This window comes from Lissotriton vulgaris, chromosome 7 (genome assembly GCF_964263255.1).
Source record: "Lissotriton vulgaris chromosome 7, aLisVul1.2, whole genome shotgun sequence".
Classification (NCBI taxonomy): Eukaryota; Metazoa; Chordata; class Amphibia; order Caudata; family Salamandridae; genus Lissotriton; species Lissotriton vulgaris.
The window spans coordinates 390,907,062-390,927,795 of NC_141695.1; the positions used below are offsets into that span (position 1 = coordinate 390,907,062).

At 43.1% G+C, this 20,734-nt stretch overlaps 1 protein-coding gene across 1 annotated transcript in view; it reads right to left on the reverse strand.

Moving 5' to 3' along the window:
* Positions 1-2,723: 2,723 nt before the first annotated feature.
* LMTK3 (lemur tail kinase 3) overlaps positions 2,724-20,734 on the reverse strand; it is a 206,341-nt gene continuing 188,330 nt past the window's right edge. Inside the window, exons 14-16 of the mRNA XM_086930342.1 lie at positions 11,318-11,429; positions 9,592-9,849; positions 2,724-5,491 (exon numbers count right to left, since the gene is read on the reverse strand). Coding sequence (XP_086786468.1) covers positions 5,475-5,491; positions 9,592-9,849; positions 11,318-11,429 — 387 coding nt within the window. The 3' untranslated portion in view covers positions 2,724-5,474. The remainder of the gene's footprint in view (positions 5,492-9,591; positions 9,850-11,317; positions 11,430-20,734) is intronic.

The window sequence follows — 20,734 nt, forward strand, 5'->3', positions numbered from 1 at the left end:
GCGAACCTTGAGTGATGTCCATGTTGAGATAGCGTGGTACCCAACACAAGCAAATACATTTACATCAGGAAGGATAATTTCTCTGCAATAGCAAAGCTACGCCACATTGTTTAATGGCCTGCCCTGTGACAAACCAAGGGCTTTGCCTCTACAAGCTCGACTCTCTCACCTAGTCATGTACCAAGGCATTTTCATCAAGGGAATGACGCAGAAAATCAATGATCGGTTCACAAGGGTTTTTGTACTTGTATCTGTGAGGAAATATAAATGATCAAAAGGTGGAAAAAACATTATACAGACTCACAGAATCAGCATCTATTTAGAGCAGATGACTGGATGTACAATTACGTGTATTATGCCAGTTTGGAGATGTTCTATAGATTTTCTATGGATTTTCTACTGTGTGTGTATTGAGCCAGTTTAGTAGACTGTCTGTGGATTTTCTATAGATATTTTTTCTAGAGGAGAAATCATGTGGGAAATCATAGAGCATTCCTTAGTCATTGTCTAGCCTAGCGTTTGTTCACACTGACAAACATCATTTTCAGGGAATTAACAAAGGTGGTGCATGTTTTGCTCCCACTCGGTGAAGATACGTGGGTAAAAAGTAGTAGTAAAGACCTTTTCAGTATAGGAAAAGAACTGGGACAGCCCATATTTCATGAGGCCTGCTACAGTGGAGGTTATGTATCAGAATATCATCCAAAAAACGATCACCTGGGTATAGACTTTCTGTTATTGGCTTCTATGGGACGATAGTTATTAAGGACACAATATTTATGTCAAATCATATTCTAACAACGATAAATGTTAGTACCACACTTATAGTGGATGACTTACTAGGCAAATACTCACTGGACATTAGTATGCCTGGGTAGCTATAGTGTGCATATATTTTCATGGAGTACTCATCAGTATTCTGCGAACCTCTGAAAGTATGTTACTAAAGCAAATTATAATTGTACATCAATGAAGAGAAGATGTCACATGTTATGGGATTATGGCCAAAAGTGAACTTTTGAAAAGTTTGGATGTAGATTTACCGTCTGTAAAATGTTGCTTAGTTTTTGCAGATGCAAAAAACATAATTGCATAAGAGGTTTTTAGCCGCATGTGTGTTATGGCGCACTGGCATTAGTGACATTGTGCATTTCTAATGAAGTTGGTTTCATAGAGTAACCCATCGAGTTACCTTTTCAAGGACTTTGTGAAAAAGTAAAAAAAGAGAAAGTATGAGAGTATCCCTTGCTAAAATGTACTTTTATACTTACTGGGAGTAGTACTTAAAGGCTACGTGAAGTAATATTTGGACCCCTCACAGACATGTTTTCGGCCCAATAATAGTGTACGTTATTAGCCATACGGGATAATATTAAGTCAGTTGTGGATCAGGCCAAGGCTACGGCCCTGATCTAACATGACTTGTCTGCAGCTTTTGACACTGTTTCCCACAGGCTGCTGATTGATACATTACATGAATTCGATCCTACATTCTTGGGCTCATAGGATCTGGACTTTTTTCTAAAGGATATATCACAGATAGTTCAGCTAGTCTCTTGCATATCCCATGCATTTGTATTAACTGTAGGAGGGAGTAGCTGGAAAATGAAGCATATTAGCCTATTTACTACTAAGGGGCCGATTCTGATCCCGTCCGGAAGGCCTCCAAATCGGGTTTGGCAGTAGCGGATCCGATTCGGAGGCTTATTTTACGACTGAGTCGTACACAGGTCCGGACGTCCAAGTACAATGCCAATGAACGATGAAGAATGCCAATGAACGTGTAAGTGCCGACGACCCGTATCCAGTTCCGAACCGCGGACACGATTCGTCTGGCGCAATGGAGACGTTTTACGAATGAGTGAGTACGATGCACAAGTCGGACAGCTGGTTCGACCCGAAACCTCTGACTCACAAAACATCCCGGAAGCTGCCGTTGGGGGGCTGTACAGGGCCCCGCTACACCCATAGCCTTAAGAATCGGACACAGGGGGAGACCCAAGGGTCTCCACAACACAGGCATGTATGGTGCAGATGGCACCGACACGTACCCACTGTAGGGGGCACCCTTGTGCGAGACATACCAATTCAGTCGATGGGATGCCATGTACGCGTCGTACGACTGGCTCCCATTGACTTCTGTGGGAGTCCGACCGAACCGAGTCCGGCAGCATGCGGCCGCATCGTACTCGCTCGGTCGGAAAACACTCCGGATCCGGCTCGGTTGGAGAGCTTTCCAGCCCATATCGGAATCGGCCCCTAAATGGGAGGGGTTTAAGGAAATCTAAGGAGAGGTTTTGCGATGGATATGCTAATACAAAACACACCCACAAATGTGTAAGCCGATTTTATTCACAAACTACACTTCTAAAGCTACTACAGCTCTAAAGGTGTCCAAACAGGTGTAAATGTACTTCAGTCCAGCCTTTCTCAGATACTGCAACACACTCACATAGAAAAGAAAGGTGGCAGGGAAATAAAATAATATCTCATAGCTAATGTTAAAATAATGAAAATCTTTCAACATTTAAACTATGTACTTATGTATTTTTTAAGGTTACACATTCTGTGTAAATATTCATTATTTTAAAGATAATAATAAAGTATTAAAAAAAATTAGTAATTTAAATTATTTAAACAATTTTTTTAATGTATTTTTAAATTATATTTATAAATTAAATTGGTATATTTAAATTAATTACTTATATACAATGATACGTAAATATGCTATAACATTTTATTTGATTAATTCTAGCTCAAAAATAAATATTTTAAATGTATATTTATAGTTCACATTAAAATATTCAAAAACTTTTTTTAAATGAATGATAAACTTTGATCATTTTCATATATTTTACCCATCTGGGGATGTCTTCCAGAGTGCCAGAGAACACCACCTATGTATGGAAACTTAATTGAAGTAAATTGACACGTAAATCCTGTGGTAGGAGGCTAGAGACATGCAAATCTATACTCGGAAATGATGAATGGCAAAAAATTGTAGGGTTACACCTAGGTTTAGTAGTAAATAAAAGTGAGTAATTATGCACGTTAAAATGTACCTTTGTAAATTGGCCCCTTAGTATTTATCGATAAAAACATGAGTATAAGACGTTGGTGCCACGAAACAGCAATGACCGCTGCAGAAAGAAATTGAACTAAATTACTCAGCCTTCCTTTATGCGCCTATAGACAAATTGGCTTGTAGAGAGGGCCCTATCAAAAAATAAATAAATAAATAGTATGCTACAGATTAGCATCACGTGGGCACCTCATGCAATCCAGCACTATTAGTTGTTTTATAGAGCAGAAAAAGAATGTAAGTCACAAACTGTTTTACAAAGCCTAAAAACGCAAAACACTTTGAGTACGACTCACTTTGCGTATGAGAGATTTTACATCCCACTGCCCCAAATCAGTGACATACAGTGCTCAGTGTGCCCTATGAGAAAACAAAGCAAAATAACTATGTGTCTTAAATAAATAGTTAAATGAAAAGGTATGTAAAGGTCCCACCAATACTATGCATGCTGGAATGGGCTCTTCTTTGCTTTTGAGACTATTACAGACAATTTTATGTCACAATACCAAATGACACTATATCGTCCTGCCAAAGTATCGAGTGCTGGATATCAATTACCATATTGTGAAAGTATTTATAAATAAGTATATGTGTACTATTCCACATCCACATCTTGAAGAATATATATATATGCGTGTGTGTGTGTGTATATATATATGAACATATATATGTGTGTGTGTGTGGGAGAAAGAGAGAGAAAGAGTGTGTGTGTGTGTGAGAGAGAGGGAGAGAGTGGAAGTGTTAAGGCACGTAGATGTGAAATTTCATGATTTTGTCCTAGGTAATTTTCTGGAAACGATATTCTGGCAGGTCGATATTTAAAACGCAACATTGTGGTAGAATACTTTTATGGATGACCATAATACTTGAGAAGGAGGTCCCTACATGAATCAAGCCTCAGTAGGCTCATAGCTCTGGGAGTGAAACAAGTGACGAAGGCCAGTGTGCACTGTAGCACGGGTCGGTACTCATTAGGTAGAGCTTCGTATCATTTGCAAATGATGCCTTCCTGCCATTGGTACACACTATTTTCAGAAATATCTTCAAGTGCAAATCACCTCCAAGGGCTTGATGAAGGGTATCCTCTCCCATTCCCCCTTGGTGTCTTCACCAGAAGGGTGTAAGCCTATATAAAAAGACATGCAAACAAGGCACAGACCCTTGCCTGCCCCATACTGAAAGCCAAGGCAATAGTTTCAATGCTGGCAACCCATACCTCCTCAGGCTGATCCAAAATGCAACCTTTCATAATATATACATGTATAAAAATATTATATACACATATATTTTGCCATATTGCTCAGAATAAAAAATCCTCACAAAGGCATCTTATTACTGCAGAGTGTGTAGATAAATCTGACTATTGCCTTGTTTCTGGTTGGAACACCTGCGAAGAACAATATACACGCCAACGTGACTCGTGGACTCTCTCAAGGTCCTTGTTTCACTGAGCTGTTTTGTCAATATAATGCTCACTGCTGGTGCAGTGGGAGCTTCAAAATGAATCTGTAGGTCTGTAGATTGTTTGGCATCTTATTTATTGCACTACTAAATGAGGGTGGTCTAAAGGCACAGGCGTGTCCTCAGCCATGAGTCATCCTAAACCTCAATATTCAGCAGTGTAATAGATTTCCTGTTATACTTTCTAATGGTCTGTACACTGTTCATGTTGCCATAATAAAAACATCTATCAAGGTGCCTTGCTAAAAGGCAGATACGTAATAGAGAAACAAAGAGTCCTGACAAGCTCCGGGGATGTCGGTCACCAAAATGTTGACATCAAGTGCCCTTTGACATCTTATGATATCATAGGTTACACTCCTTGTCCCACCATTTGTCCTTCAACAGGCGCCTGTTTGCTACTGAGAGGCTGGGGAAGGGCAAGTCGTTTCCTACCGCTGACAAGAGACCAGAGTTAGCACCCGCAAGACCGCGAGTGCCAAACGGCAAGCTGGAGATAGCATGCTACCCCTTGCTGCACCTAAAGCGTGTGGATTACCTCTTCTACATCAGCCATTAATGTCATTCATAGGCACTAATATAGGCAGATAGCCAACTACGCCTTTCCAACTCTGAGCTTCATTCTCCCCAATATTTCAACACCCTGTATAGTTACCTTGAGATGACCAACATTTCCATAGATCTGTGTGGAAACTCTCTTTGGGGTCTGTCTAGATGACCTATGCTGATTAAACCGAGAAACTGGACCCAACTGTTCACTGCTACCAACTGGAAACATTGGAACTGAATTTGGTGCAAGGGTTGAGATGAAGGTGGGAGGCCAGAAAGAGAAGCAGCATTCTGCATGGTTTGTCAGCATGTTCTGAGAGGTGTGAGTTAATATCTCCTGTGGGTCAGCAGAGAGGCAGCGGCACCAGTCCGGACAGAATCCTCAGCTTTCGATGGTGTCTGAAAGGCAGCACAGAGAACATGAAGTGAAAAATGAGACACAAATATTTGGATCAACAACTAAAAGGAAATCGGACAAGTAATCCTTGGGATATTTTAGTGGAGAGATCTCTAGGAGTTTTCTTTCCACAGTTGCAAAGACAGGTAAAAGTAAATGCATACATGAGAGGGGTAACTAGTAGAAATATCTTAATTTCCCTTTGTTTTGTCTTCTTTTCATAGAACATAAATAATGAATATGCCAATGAGGATTATTTTTGAGCAGGAAGCTATCCCTTCCAACAGGGAACAAGCTGAACAGTGCCATATCTTTGTACATATGGTGCTGTTAAGCTCTATCCTGTTCATGGAGCCCAGAAACTTGCCTTGCTGTGCTGTGTTGCATTAATCTCCCCATCATATATCCCAGTCGTGACTTTGTCTTCATGGCTGTGGGATTGTTTGTCCAAATATTTTGTAAATGTCAGAGTTAGCCTCACATGACCGTTTTATCTTGGCCCAGCCCTCACCTGACAGACAAGATTCCGGGCACTGCACCTACACCATGCAACACTCAACCCTCCAGTTTTCTCCACGGACCCCATAGTTTGCAAAGAATTTGGGGGCATACCCGGGCTATGTAAATCTGCTACTCTGCTCGCATACACCAATGCATGTTGGCTACCCATTGCCCCACTGTCAGGGGGTCTACCCTCCTCCACCTTTGAATGATGTCCCGCATAGCCACCATCAATGCCATGTTGCAGAAGAGAATAGCAAATCTGTTCAGTTTCAGCTTCAACGGCTCTTCCAAAGTTGAAGATAGCCTACTCTGTATCCCCTACCAGAACAGTCTTAGTTTGGGGCATTCCCACACACTATGCAATAGGGTTCCCTTTTGGCCACCACCTGGCAGACAGCGTTGTTTCTATTCTACCCATGGCACACAATCAAGTTTAGTGCAATAAGCTCTATGTAGGAGTTCAAGTTGAATCAAATGGAACCGCGCCAGGATTGCTACTTTCAAAGCGTACCTGTAGGCTGTGTCCTAGTTGTCATCCTCCATTTTACCCAGATCTGCTTCCCATTTCTCTTATAACTTTGCCATTGGCTGGAGACTGTTGACCAATAATGAGTTATAAATAGTGATTATGGACTGTTTATGCAAGGGAGCCCCCAGGAATCTATACTCAATAGGGCTCTCGTCCGGAAGCTCTGATGAGGTGTCCATACATTGCTGCAGAATGTGACTAACCTGATGATAGCTCAGGTATTGACTGCACATCGAATGATATTGTTCCTATAGGTCTGTGAAAGACAGCATGCCGGTGTTTTTCCAGATGTCCTCTAGTTTTGAGTCAGACTGATTTGCATATGGCCATGTCTGAACTGGAGTGGCAGAGTGGGCTAAAGAACGGTGATGGATTAAACCCAGATCTGTTGACTGGGTGTGAGTGTTTGATTGGTTCAGATGCTCCGTCCATCACCACCCCCTTTTGTACCGCTTTGTTCGCCATAAGTTGGCAGGGTATGCTCAGACGTGAGTCCCTTGCTCAATTTGCCACTGGATTCAAGCAAGCCTGGCTGAAGACGGCTGTAATGCCAGAAACCAGTCCTAGGAAGCTTGTTTCCGGTCCAGGGAAGGCATGGCTTGGCAGTTCGGGCTGGACTGTTCCCATGAGGCACATGGTCAGACTGATTTGCATATGGCCTTGTCTGAACTTGGGTGGCAGATTGGGCTAAAGGACGGTGATGGATTAAACCCAGATCTGTTGACTAGGTGTGAGTGTTGGATTGGTTCAGATGCTCCGTCCTTCACCACCCCCTTTTGTATGGCTCACCAAGATGGCTGCAAATCTTCTCTGGGGTGCCCTGATCATTCTATCAATGTCACTGTGTAGCATCACATTGAAGTTGCGCACCACAAACAAAGGGACCTTTGGTATCTTGGTCACCCAATTCCCTAGCACTGCCAGCCCTATGGAATATAAGCCCGTTGGTAGGTACCTTGACGCTATTATGAGTTCCTCTCCTTGCTACGTACCCTGCACCGATGCCAAGCATCCGCACTGGTCGCACCATGACCTAAACATAGGAAATCGTAGAGATCACCGCACCAATATGCCGAAGGACTCCTGCTGAATAACCTAATGCACTAGAACCTTGTATTTGCCTCTACCCAGGAAGGTGCATGCTTTGCCCTTTAGAAACTTTTGCTGTAAGAGAACCACATCTAGAGAGTGTCAAGTCAGGTAGGTCATAACAACCCCCTCTTTTCACTTTATCGCCCAACCCATTTACGTGCTATGACAGTACCTTCAGCCCTGTTTCTACTCTGTTAGCCATATCCAATGTGCCTGTCATGCAAGGACCAGTTAGTGCATCCCATCCATGACCATTTGCTTTCATTACTTTGAAATGCTGTCATATGATTCCCTAACTCCCCCACAACCTCTTTCAACGGGTTCAGAACTACCCACCCTCCACCCTCCAATGCCCAAGATACCTGTCACCCCCGTGCAAAAACGTACACATCACCTAATGTAGATGGGGAATCGTGCTGGGCCCCTCGAGGCTCCACCTCATAGACAGTCCAATCTACATTCCCACCTGTAGCACCTCTACAGACTCCCGAACCTTTCAAGACCATAGAAGTCCTTTCAGCACATCGTCTTCCAGGCTATCTTGTCTGCTGTCATTGGTGTTACTTTTGGCAGCTGCAGGTCCTGTTCCCCTGATTCAGGACATTCCTCCAGTGCATTCCTCCGATGCCTTCAAGCAACCACCTGTTGTTAGCCGACCATGGGCGTCCCTACTGTACCTCGTCAACCGCTCTTGCCCTTTCTGAGAGAGCCTGGTCCTTAGTGAAAGAGAGTTTGGACCCCGGTAGCCACACCGTTTCGACTTTTACACCTGCCAGGAAGTTGGTGGGTCTTGCACCAGTTCATCCGACATTGGGTAACCGGCACACTCCAGCCACACCCATACCACCCTTACTGCCTTAAAGAAGTGCACTTTCTCCTGGACAATAACCTTCAGCGCCGCCAGGAAAAACAATGTATATTTCTAATTTATAGTACGTAAATGTTTCCTTACAGCTATTTAGGTTTAAAATTGACACTGGACTGCCTTTGTATAATCTGGATAAATGTTTACTGCACTCCCCTCAATTTGCCAGCGACCATGTGCCCATGCGACCTGGAGGATGTGATTACGGGCGCAGATATTAAGCAGCCGAGCAATGATTGGTTGTGGTGGTGTTCATGGCAACAGAGGTCGTACAGAGATCCTGTGGGCACGTTTAACAGTGTATAGTTTCGAGGCTTGGCCTCCCAGCACCGAGTCCAGCAACCAGCACTCCATATATAGCTCTGTGCTAGGGCCTTCCACTCTTTCCGGGACTAAAACAATAAAAAGGTTTTAGGAGGTTTCATGGAAATAAGCTGAAATAAAATATAAAGGCGAGTCTCCCTCCAAATGTGAAGAACATGTTTTTAGATTATCTCTATAGGAATTATTGTGTATACAAGTATGTGTGTGTGTGTGTGCGTGCGCGAGGTATATAGATATAGTGGGGGATGCTTTTAGAGAAATCCGAGGACAGTTCATGTACTGAATATTACAAGTAAAGCTGAAAATCTCAGAACTGAGTCTCACTCCTTGTCCCCATACGCAGACATTGGCTCAGTAACCACAATACCGGATTCCAAATCCTCATAGGAGTTTTCCTCAATGGCAAGGAGGCAGGAAGTGCACTCTAACCGTGTTCTGGTCTACAATTATGATGGTCTAACAATGACTAGAGAGGCCAACTCTGTCCCCATTGCATCTGCATGAGGCTGAGACACTAATGGCAAGGTGAGCTGACTCCTGATCACACCTTACACAAGTTCCCATCTCTGAGGTCTGCATGGAGGAAGGCTGGTCAGCAGGAGAACCAGTAGATTTTCAGATAGAGCACAAGTAGACATACAACTGATTCTTTCTAGGCTAATGCATGTGAAAAATGGTAGGATTATTGGGAAACACCCACATCTCCAGAGAGGCCACTCTACCATTAAGGTTTTCAGTTTTAGGTAACTGTAAGTCTTACATGATGAACAAAAAAGCCTGGAACATACCAGCAGAGGTCTCCAGGTCACCATCACAGGGAGGGAGATGGGGATCCAAGGCAGGGCACACGGTGAAGCGGGAGAATCTCATGGTCTCCACTAGTCCAGAATCCATCATCTTCCCCTGCAGCGATGGGAGAGGCAAGGCAGGTGGTGGGCTAGGCAAGGGAAGCTGCAGCTTGGAAGAGATGGGATCTGTTACCATGGGCACGAAGGAAGAGTTCTGGGTCATCAGGGGAAAGTCGTCATCCCACTCGAAGCTTCCACCTGTGAAAAATGGAACAAATAAGTGAATTTCAACATCCAGTCAAGAGGTCAAAAGCACATAGTGGAATTCTGTTAGCACCAGCGGTGGAGACCAGAAACACATTACATAAATTGTTAATGATACACTTGAGAATTTAGCAAACATTAATTTACTACAGGATTAGGACAAGAAGCATAAATAAAATCAGAGCATTAGCAGTGCACTTTAAAGTGAAATCAGAGCCTCTGCAGCACAATGACTAGAGTTGACATCTGGCGATGATGGCTGAATCAACAGCTTAGTGTGGCATTATATTTACAACCCTTTTGCTGCCGAATGACAGGACTCTAGAGTGCCAGATCCATGTCATTACCATAACAATAGAAGGCTACAGTTCAACAAGTCAACAGCATTTCTGGTAACAAAGAGGTCTATAGTGATACGTCTTAGAGCACTACCTAACAATGGGATGCCATATTGTGACATTTCACACCGTTATCATAATATCATAACAACTAGAGGGCATAGTTGTACAGATCCACCGCACTATTGGTATCTGTGTGCTTTATAAGTTGTTTTAAGATAACATAACTTGCTGACAAAAGTATACGGCACACTGGAAATATACAGCTCGGTGGGGAGAGTCCCTCAGGCGAACCACACTTGAGCAGCGAAAAGACTCCCCAAGGCTTAATCATAGGTATGGGCAGTGAGAGTACCGGCAATTGTTCCATTTACCACACACCAAACACGTTTCAAGTTTCCCTCTTTATCACTGGAGTGCAGCAGAAGCATTGAAATGGCTTCACCTGCCACTTATAGATGCACAAGATCGCCTGCCTTAATAGGCAACTCGAAATGAGAAGGCGTAGCATTGTGGGAGGTGAAGTCCTTTATTTGACCATAGATTGCAGCGCTTTGTAATGAATGGCATTTCAAAAGGCTCGACCTGAGCCCCGGTTGATGACTACTGTCCTTATCCTTATTTGTCTCCCCCATAATTCAGCTATAACATTAACAGGCTGAATGGCCTCCTTGATTGGGGGTGGTGCAGCAGGACGGACGCTAAAACATCCAGGCGAACCGCACTCGAGCTGCGAAAAGCCTTCCCAAGGCTTAATCGTAGGTATGGGCAGTGAGTGCACCAGCAATTGCTCCATTTACCACACACCAAACGTGTTTCAAGAAATATATTAACAAGTCCAAACCCAAAATCAAGGCAGGACAAAGGGCTGGGGTAAATGAATAATGTCCTTTATTACATGGATAACACCCACTGGAAATAGAATGTAAGAACAATACTGAGAATGCATAAATGTTAACAAGTACAGAGCCAAACCATGTAAGAAGAACACTCCTGCTACAGTACCCCAATGGAACACATTATTAGCACGTGGCTGCCACTTTATTTTATGCTGTGTGCATTATATTTTCTAAAATCCCCAAATTCTCAGTTATGAAAAAAACTGATAAGGAAAGAGTACTTACTGAATCCATCAGATGATGGAAAGCCATCCATTCCTGCATCGACGACGGGATCAAGCACTATCTGATCATTCTCCATAGCAGTCTGAAAACTCAGCTCGTTGGTGGGGGTCTCCTGCAATGGGAATCCAAAAAGTGTCTAATTAATTGTCCAATTTTTGTATTGTGCATGAGACCTTGGAAGCCTGTTTCTCATTGTTCCTAATGAAGCAGCATAAGAGCTGATCTTGCATTGCAGAACACTTAAAACCTAACTTGAAAACATAAAAGTGCACTTTGCAAATGTCTAGAAAAAAGACAGAAACTGAGAAAAATTGATAAACCAGCACCATAAAAGCATGCTTGACTAGGTAGAAACAGTAGCATTAATCACTTAGTGAATTTAACATGTTTTAGTAATTGATTACCATGTATTCTTAACAAGAGATGTCATGAAAACTGATGATAACTTATCATTGATATTGATTTAATTGCACAGTGTCCTAATAAACACAATATTTTGCAATTATGAAACTAAATGCGTTATATGTCTGAAAATTTCAATATAAGTGTTTAATATGATAAAGAACATTTGCGTTCAAGAACAATTTTACTTTAATGATTTTTAGAATTACTTTACATGTTGCTACTTTCTAAAATAGTGGCAGTAGGCCATATTTGAAACTGAACATTTCTGTGTAACAATTACTGACAACATTACAAAATGCTTATATATAAGATGTGTGATTTATGTCATTATGTTTAAACTAAATTAGGAGTTTAACTAACAATGGTTCAGCACTCAGATTTTTGTGATATGTAGGGTAAATTTCATATAAATTTAGCAAGTACATTTTTCATTAGCAGCCACAGTGATCACGGTGCATGTGTATGCAGCAGATGAACAAACAAACAGAATAGTTGTCACAGCTTTCTTTCTTCAATAGTTCTTTTTTGGTTTGCTTCATATGGAAAAATAAATCAAGGTTAAGATCCAGTAGCCAACACATTTCGTCCACACAGGACTACTTCAGGTCTTCAGGCTATGCATTGGATTAATCACTTTCAAAAGGTTTAATTGTATTTTTGAAAATCCAAGTTTCTTTAGTTCAAAACGTGCAATAATTAAATTCAATTGTTCCTCTGGCGTGTCTCGTTCATGGTGTGCTGAACCATTGTTTGTTAAATTTGGTTTGGAAGATTATCCATTTGGAGTAGAGATGGGTAGTACTTCAGGGTTTGCTGCACCATACAGAATATTCTACTCTTCAAACAACATTAGTATTGGCAAGTGCGGTACTACTTTGCCTCAACACTTCTGTTCTCTATTGCATTCTCTAAATTAGGAGTTTGTTATACTAAAATATGAAATGTTGAATTTAAACTTTGAAACGTTTCTTCAAATGTTGCTTTATTTGTTCTTGGTTCATTTGACATTCCTTTTTTTTATAATAGTTTTTATTGAAATTTTTAACACATTTTGTGTACCCCCTGCACCGGGGATGAGGAACAAATTACTATATACATTCGGTCATGTTTTCCAAACCAAACCAATCTACTAATACATTTCAAACAGAGAAACATATACATCATATATAAGATTTTTAACTATATTTGACAAGTAACAAAATAAATCTAGAGAGAGAGAGAAAGGAAAAAAAAGAATAAGTAAATAGACAAGTAGATAAGGAAAAGGTAAACAAGAAGGAGTGGGAAAAAACCATACAAGACATTGTTTCCTATTATACACTTAAGAACCCTACCTCCTATCACAATAAACATTACGAGCCTATACATCGTGATACATTATATTTCTTCCTTCCATTTTGTTATTGGCTCCCATATTTTCAACCCCAGTTTCCTCCCCTTTTTTCCTTTTCTAGAATATATAGCTTTTTCCAAACTGTAAATATTTAGGATCCTGGCTAACCACTGTTGAAATACTGGTGGTGACTGATCAAGCCACACTGAGGCAATACATAATCTCAATACAGCCATTGCCACAAAAATAAAATAACAACCCTCTCCCTGGGTGCTGTCTGAGTTCACTCCCAGTATCACTATCTTAGGGGTTGAGTTGACTACTATTTTCAATGCTCTTTGTAGAAAGTTCTGTATTTCTTTCAATATTGTCGATAAGTGCGGACAGGTTGCAAATATATGAATTATATCGGCCTGCAAACTTCCGCATCTGGGACAATTAATTCCAGTAACCGCCCCCCATTGTGCAAGTTTTGCCGGGGTATAGTACAGCCGATATATAGTTTTATAATGCTGTGCCTGTAATGCTGCAGAACACAGAATATTTTGACCCAGTTCTAGTGACAATTTAAAGCATTCCAATTCTGCCTCCAACTTAATCGACCAGCTTTCCCCCCACTTATCCATGTCATCTGGTTTTGTTTCAATTAACTCTGCATAGAACCTTTTAATAGTACAGTTTACTCCATTTTGTACCACCTCAAGTATGGGATTTTTCTCAAATCCACTCAAACCCCCCCTTTTATTCGCCAGAAAGCTTCTTACTTGGAGGTACTTAAAAAAATGCCTTGTTGCCAGATCATATTTCCCCTGTATTTCTACAAACTGCTTCATCCCCTGCGTGCCTATCAAATCCCCCACCCTTGTAATTCCCTTCTTGTGCCATTCTATATAAGTTGGGTTGGAGAATATATCCTCAGGGAATGCTAGGTTGTTTTTTATTCTAGTATATCTATTAATTTCCCCCAGACCATACTTTTTAGTGAAGGCTTTCCAGATGTTATAGGCTCCCATAATAGTCTTAAATCGCGTTCTTTTAAAGTAAGCTGTATCAAAGTGTCTTAAAAATATGTTCTTTACCTCTTCCCCCATCAATAAGCCATATATTGCTAGTGAGCCTAGAACATCCTCCCCCTCCGCTTCTGCTCCGCCTATCAATCCAGCCATGTATTGTAGGGCGGCCGCCCAATAGTAAAGTTTCAAATCCGGTAGAGCCCACCCTCCTCTCTCCTTTGGAAGCGCCATAAATCTTGCTGCTCTCCTTTTTTTTTTTTTAAATATCTTTATTAGGTTTTTTCCCAAATTTACAAACCCCTCTCTTCCCCCCCCCCCCCAGTCAGACAAGTTCAACAATAATATTTCAAATATAAACACAGAGAAATTATGAATTTTAGGTAAGTTCATAAATCATACATTAATAGCTAAATAGGTAAATAGGTTAATCAACCAGCCAAAACATTTCCAGTCTGTTTGGGTAGATACAAACAGCATCTAAATAATTATTATTTACAAAAAGAAAAAAATTACAGCCATAACAAATTCAATTTTGGCAGTTCTTAGATCACGCTGGTTATGGCCTTATGTTACAGAGAATTGCCTTGGGATTGAGACCACTCAATTAAGGGATTCCAGATTTTTAATCCCCGGACCCTCCGTCTTCTGCCTTTTCTTTTATATATAGCCATTTCTAAGTTAAATATAGCTAACAATCTAGAAAACCACTGTTGAAAAGATGGTGGGTTAGGGTCTAGCCAGGCGGTGGCGATACAGATTCTTAAGACCGCCATTGCGATAAATATTAATTCGTGTCCAGGAGATAGTTCTGCAAGACTAGTCGCCCCAAGCAAAATCATTTCATTAGAAAGGGTTATTTCTGTTTTTAGAACATCAGTTAGAAACCGTTCAATGTTCAATTTTAAAGAGGATAAGTTTGCACAGGAGGAAAATATATGTATGCTGTCTGCATTAGATAAAGTACATCTAAAACAACATGTACCCCTCCCACTTCCCCATTTGGCGATTCTATCAGGGGTATAATACATAAAAAAGCAGGTTTTATAAAACTGAGTTTGCAGTTTAGTTGACATGAGGATAGTTTGAGATAAATCATATGCATAATTAAATTCTTCTATGCTGATTGCTAATTTCCCCTGCCACTTCTGTGCTGTTTTCCCAAGATTGTTTGGAAGGAGGAATAGCAGGTGAGAATATATCTCACCAATTGTGAATTTTTTGGTTATTTTTAAGGTTTCTGCTGTCGGTATTTTATCAAATGGGGTATTTTCCCTAATCCTTCGTGTTAAAAAATCTCTGATTTGCAGATATTTAAAAAAATCCCTCCATTCCAAGTGATATATTTCCCTCAAGGTTTCAAAAGAGTATAACCCTTCATTTGAAATAAGACATCCAAAATGTGTAATTCCTGCCATATTCCATCTATCAATACAGGCATCTCTGAATATTTCGGGGAGGGCCGGATTGTTGCTTAGAGGAGAGTAAAGCGAGAGTCGTCCTATACCCAGTAATTTCCTCACAGCTTTCCATGCTTTAAATCCTCCCAATAAGGTTTTTAGGCGGACCTTTTTGTGGTAGCTATCGTAGAGAAATCGCCACATATAGCCTTTGCTCTTATTACCTAATGCCAGCTGGTGAATCGATGGTTGGTCTTCCCCTGAGGCTATCTCATTATCATCTAATAGAAAGAAGAGTTCATGATTATATGAAAGCATACAAGCCCAATAATATAGCTTAAGGTTAGGAAGGGCTAAGCCTCCTTTTTCTTTAGGGAGAGTCAAGAGCTTGTAGGCTCTTCGAGGTTGTGAATAAGACCAAATAAAACTGGAGAAAGTACGCTCCATCAGTTTAAACCAATATTCAGAAATTTCCAGATTAATTGCTCTGAACATATAGAGCAATTTAGGGAAGTAAACCATTTTTAGTGCATTTACACGGCCAATCAGAGATAGATGCAGGTTATTCAAACAGTGAAGATCTTTCTGCATTTTATCTAGCAGGGGGCTGAAGTTTAATTTGACCACTGTATCGAGTTTAGAGGAGATACATACCCCTAAGTAGGTCGCTTTTGTTGTCACACGAGGATCCACCATAGTGCATTTGTCGTTTAGGATTACTTGGGTTTTGTTCTGGTTGAGGGCATAGCCGGCCATTTTGCCAAAGTTTTTTGCCTCAGTTTCAATTATAGGTAAGGCTAATGCCGGATCTGATGTCACTATGGCGATGTCATCGGCATAGGCAAGAGTTTTAGTCATATATCCTTGGGTCAGAATAGGGATAATCCCAACATTAGATTCTAGACTGCGAATAAAGGGATCAATGTAGATAGCAAATAGCAATGGGGAGCATGGGCAACCCTGGCGAGTTCCCCTTGATATTTTAAATTCTTTAGAGAGATTGCCATTTACCATCACTACAGCTTTAGGGTCAGTATATAGTTTTTGTACAGCCTGAATGAATCGGTGTTTAAAGCCCAGATGACCCATTGCCAGCCACAGAAATGACCAGGAGACCCGATCAAATGCTTTTTCAGCGTCTAAAAGGATAAGCGCCATTGGGTCTCCCGTCACTTCTGTACTGTCAAACAGGGTAATCACTCTATGAATGTGGTCTGTAGTTCCTCTTCCTGGTACAAACCCGTGCTGGGAATTTGAGATAAGTTTATGTATTAATGGTGCTATTCGATTCGCTATTAATTTGGAATATATTTTTGAGTCCACGTTGATTAAAGTGATAGGGCGGTAGGAGCCCATATGGCTGAGATACCCGCCAACCCCTCTCAACACAATCCCCAAAGGAGGGAAACCGGAAACAGTTCTTGAAGTTTTTGGAAGTGGGAGGGAGTGACCCTCCCGGCCGTATTTATTAAAACAAAATTAAAACATTAAACGTTTCATGTTATGTACAATTTCATTACCACATTGCGATGTTTGGCTAACCTTAACAGATTCTCTAATACAAAGGTTCTCCTAGCCGATCTAACATCCTACAAAAACATTTTCTTGAAATATTGAAATTGTACATCCTAACGTTTAAGGGCCAACGGCAAGGTCGTAACCGGTGTCAAGATCCCTAACCAGACTTACCCCTCCCACTTGGGAGGGGCGACAGCACGGAGGCGTACCTCAAGTGCAACTACTACCAATTTCCCTTGACTTGACGGGGGCACCTAAAACTTCGACGCCAGTTAAAGGTCGTTCGAAGACTCGTGTGAGGTATCTAGAAGGTATCGTAGTCCTCCCCCCAACCCCACACAACTTACCGCATCTGCCGTCGCAGATGTCACTGGCCCCGGGAAATTCCCCAGGAGGGGGCTGTAACCCCTCCTACAAAGGAAGGGGCCTTGACCGCCTTTCCTTTACTTCCGGCGACCCATCCTTAGAAGGGACCGCCTCCCCATTGAGGGGCCAATGGCCACCTCTCCCGAGCGCTCCCATCCGTGTTGGGTAACGCCCACTCATAGGGATCTTCTAATTAGTGCTCACCGATCATGACCTTACCGCCACAGGCCGGATAGTTGACCGGCTATCCGGACCCCCCACAAAACTCCTACCTAAAGGTCATGTTTCAACGCTTTTAACCATGCTAAGAAGTCTCCTATGAGTAACTCATTCCCCACCCGAGACAAATGCACACCATCCCCCAAATACATACTGTCATCATTAATACAACCATGCGAGATAGAATGCAATGTCCTGGAACGGAACAACCTACTCACTTTGTTATTAAGTTTTCTAACAGAATGGTTCAAAGCAGGAATCGAAATAGCCCCCCGCCACACCTTTCGTGGGATCATATGGGACCATGCAATTGTGCACCCCGGAACTTTCCTCGCCAACCAACTTACAGTGGAAAGCATTGCCTCTAGGAGAAGTCGTCTACCGGTGGTGACCAAATCATTGCCCCCTAAATGTACTATGACTATAGACGGCGGTGACCTCGTCCGCCCTAACAAACCCTCAAAGAATGCTTGAAACTGGTCAATACAGAGACCGCCTCTTCCGTAGAAGGACACCCTGTACCCGTATTCCCCAGCTACGTGAATCATGTCACCTGCTTCGAATACGTCTGCGGCACGCCTCACGTATGAGTGGCCCACGACCCACACCTCTTTTCTCACAGCCGGTGATGTCTGACCGCTGGCCCGGTGTTGGGTCGACTGCACAGTCCGCCCCGCCTCGTAGGCTTGCGCAACTGAAAACCAAACAAAAGACAAGAAGCGTGAGTACATTATTACAGCTTCACAACATGTGCAACCGCACATATCTCTTATAACAATTGGAGGACCAACGCCCCACTCGTTTTACTTGTTCAACATTAAGACCCCTGGCTGTAGCTTCAGTGGCAGCCCCTATCCGAAAGGAATGGGTCCCAAACTCGCCCGGGTTCAAGCCCGCTGCGGCAATTGACATCGCAAGCACCCGCTGAAACTGAAATTTCGTCAGTGGGGTGGCGTCCGCGTGTCTCAACAATGTCCCTCCCCATGATGCCACCCTTCGTGCTAGGTAGTCTTCTAAACACTTTACCGGACACATGGAGGACCCGGGAATCCTGCGAATGATTATGCAGTCACCCATCCCATCTTGATCGGTCTTGGACCTGACAAAGGAGACAGTCATCGTCTCACCCCTGATCTGAACGTGTTCCTGGCACAAACCCCCCACCACATCCCGTTTGTTCCTCGCCACCAGCTCACTTATCCTCATCGCCCCGTGAAATGCAAGCGTAAAAGCAGCTCGGAACAAAACCGTCTCGAACTGAGACGAGCATGTGGCAGGGAGTGTGGCCAGCAACTGGGACAACCTATCCAGACCTATCGGGCGCCTCTCATCTACTCTGCGACCCTCAAGGCGTTGCCACCCACGCAGCGCTTTCTGTACCACGAAAGACGCTGTCGGGTCGTGGATATTATGAGCCCTGGCAACAAAGGAAATGGCAGCGCGATGCCTCTGGGCCGTAGCCACCGACTTCCCAGCCCTACGCAAGGATATTAGAAAATGTACTACCCATTCCTCATGGCCCCAAAGCCCCTCTCTCTCAGTCCCCAAAAAGGCTAAATAGGCCCGAAACGCCCCTTCATATGCCTTCCTCGTCCTCGGTGCTAGACTCTCTCCCACGAGGTGACGAAGTTCGGGGCACCGAGAGACCAGAGAGCTTCGGGAAAGGGTGCCGGCTCTGGGTCCGCTGAGGGAAGGAAACCCGAGAAAGCCTGCATTTGAAAACGAGACAGTGCGTCAGCCGCCTGATTCATCACCCCTGGGACATGTTTTGCTCTGAATATCACGTTCAATTGCATACACAGTAAGACAATTTCTTTGAGCAGCCTTAAAATCAGTTTACAACGTGCTGCCTGACTATTGATGCATTCTACAACGGTCATATTGTCAGACCAAAATATGACAGAGTGATCTTTGAACCCTTCGGGCCAGGTTCTGAGGGCCACCAAAATGGGAAACAGTTCAAGGAAAGCAATATTACTCGTCAGACCATCTTTATGCCACCATGTTGGCCACCTTTGTGCCGACCATTTCGTGCCGAAGATGGCGCCAAAGCCCATGCTTCCTGCTGAATCTGTCCATAGGCCAAGCTCATCAGAGGACACGGCTGGTTTGTTCCAGACGACTCGACCATTGAAGTCCGCCAAAAATGCTAACCAAATACGCATGTCCTGGCGGACCTCAGCCGAAAGTCTCGTGCGATGATGACCCTCCTTTAGGCCAACCATCGCTTGGGCAATTGAACGGGAAAAGGGGCGGGCCATTGGGATCACCCTCAGGGCAAAATTCAACTTCCCCACCAATTGCTGCAATTGATGCAGCGTAACTTTAGATGCATTTATACACACTTGCAGGGCTGCCCTGAATTTCGACACTTTGGCAGCTGGTAAACGAAAACAACCCTCACTAGAGTCCAACTCAATCCCCAGAAACTCGAGGCAAGTCGTGGGACCCACAGTTTTACCTGGTGCCAATGGCACACCAAATTGACTCATTAACACACAAAATTCGGCCAAGGCCCGGCCGCATTCGTGATTCCCGGCGGCCCCAAGGAACAGAAAGTCATCAAGGTAATGCATTACATTTTGGAAACCCGTTTTCTTCGTGAAGACCCATTGTAGAAAACTACTGAATTTCTCGAAATATGCACAAGATATCGAGCACCCCATCGGCATACACCTATCCATGTAATATGAACCTTGAAACATGAATCCCAGAAGACGCTGGTCGTCTGGGTGTACCGGGAGCAACCGGAACGCCGACTCGATATCTGATTTCGCCATCAGCGTCCCGGGCCCCAGGCGATTCAAAATGGCTACGGCCTCATCAAATGATGCGTACCGCACCGAACATACCTCTGGATCAATTGCATCGTTTACAGAAAGACCATGTGGAGCTGACAAATTATGAATCAATCGAAACTCACCTGGGTCCTTCTTGGGAACCACCCCTAATGGAGAACAGACAAAATTCTGTACCGGGGGCACACTAAACGGGCCGGCGACCCGACCTCGGATAACCTCTTTTCGGATCTTATCCTGCACTACGGTCGTATGCTGCAGGACGGAAAGTTGATTTTTGCACGTCCCGACACCCCGAAAGTCCCCTACCGGGATGCGGAAACCATATGAAAAACCGTTCCGCAGCACCCCAGCAGAAGTACGATCTG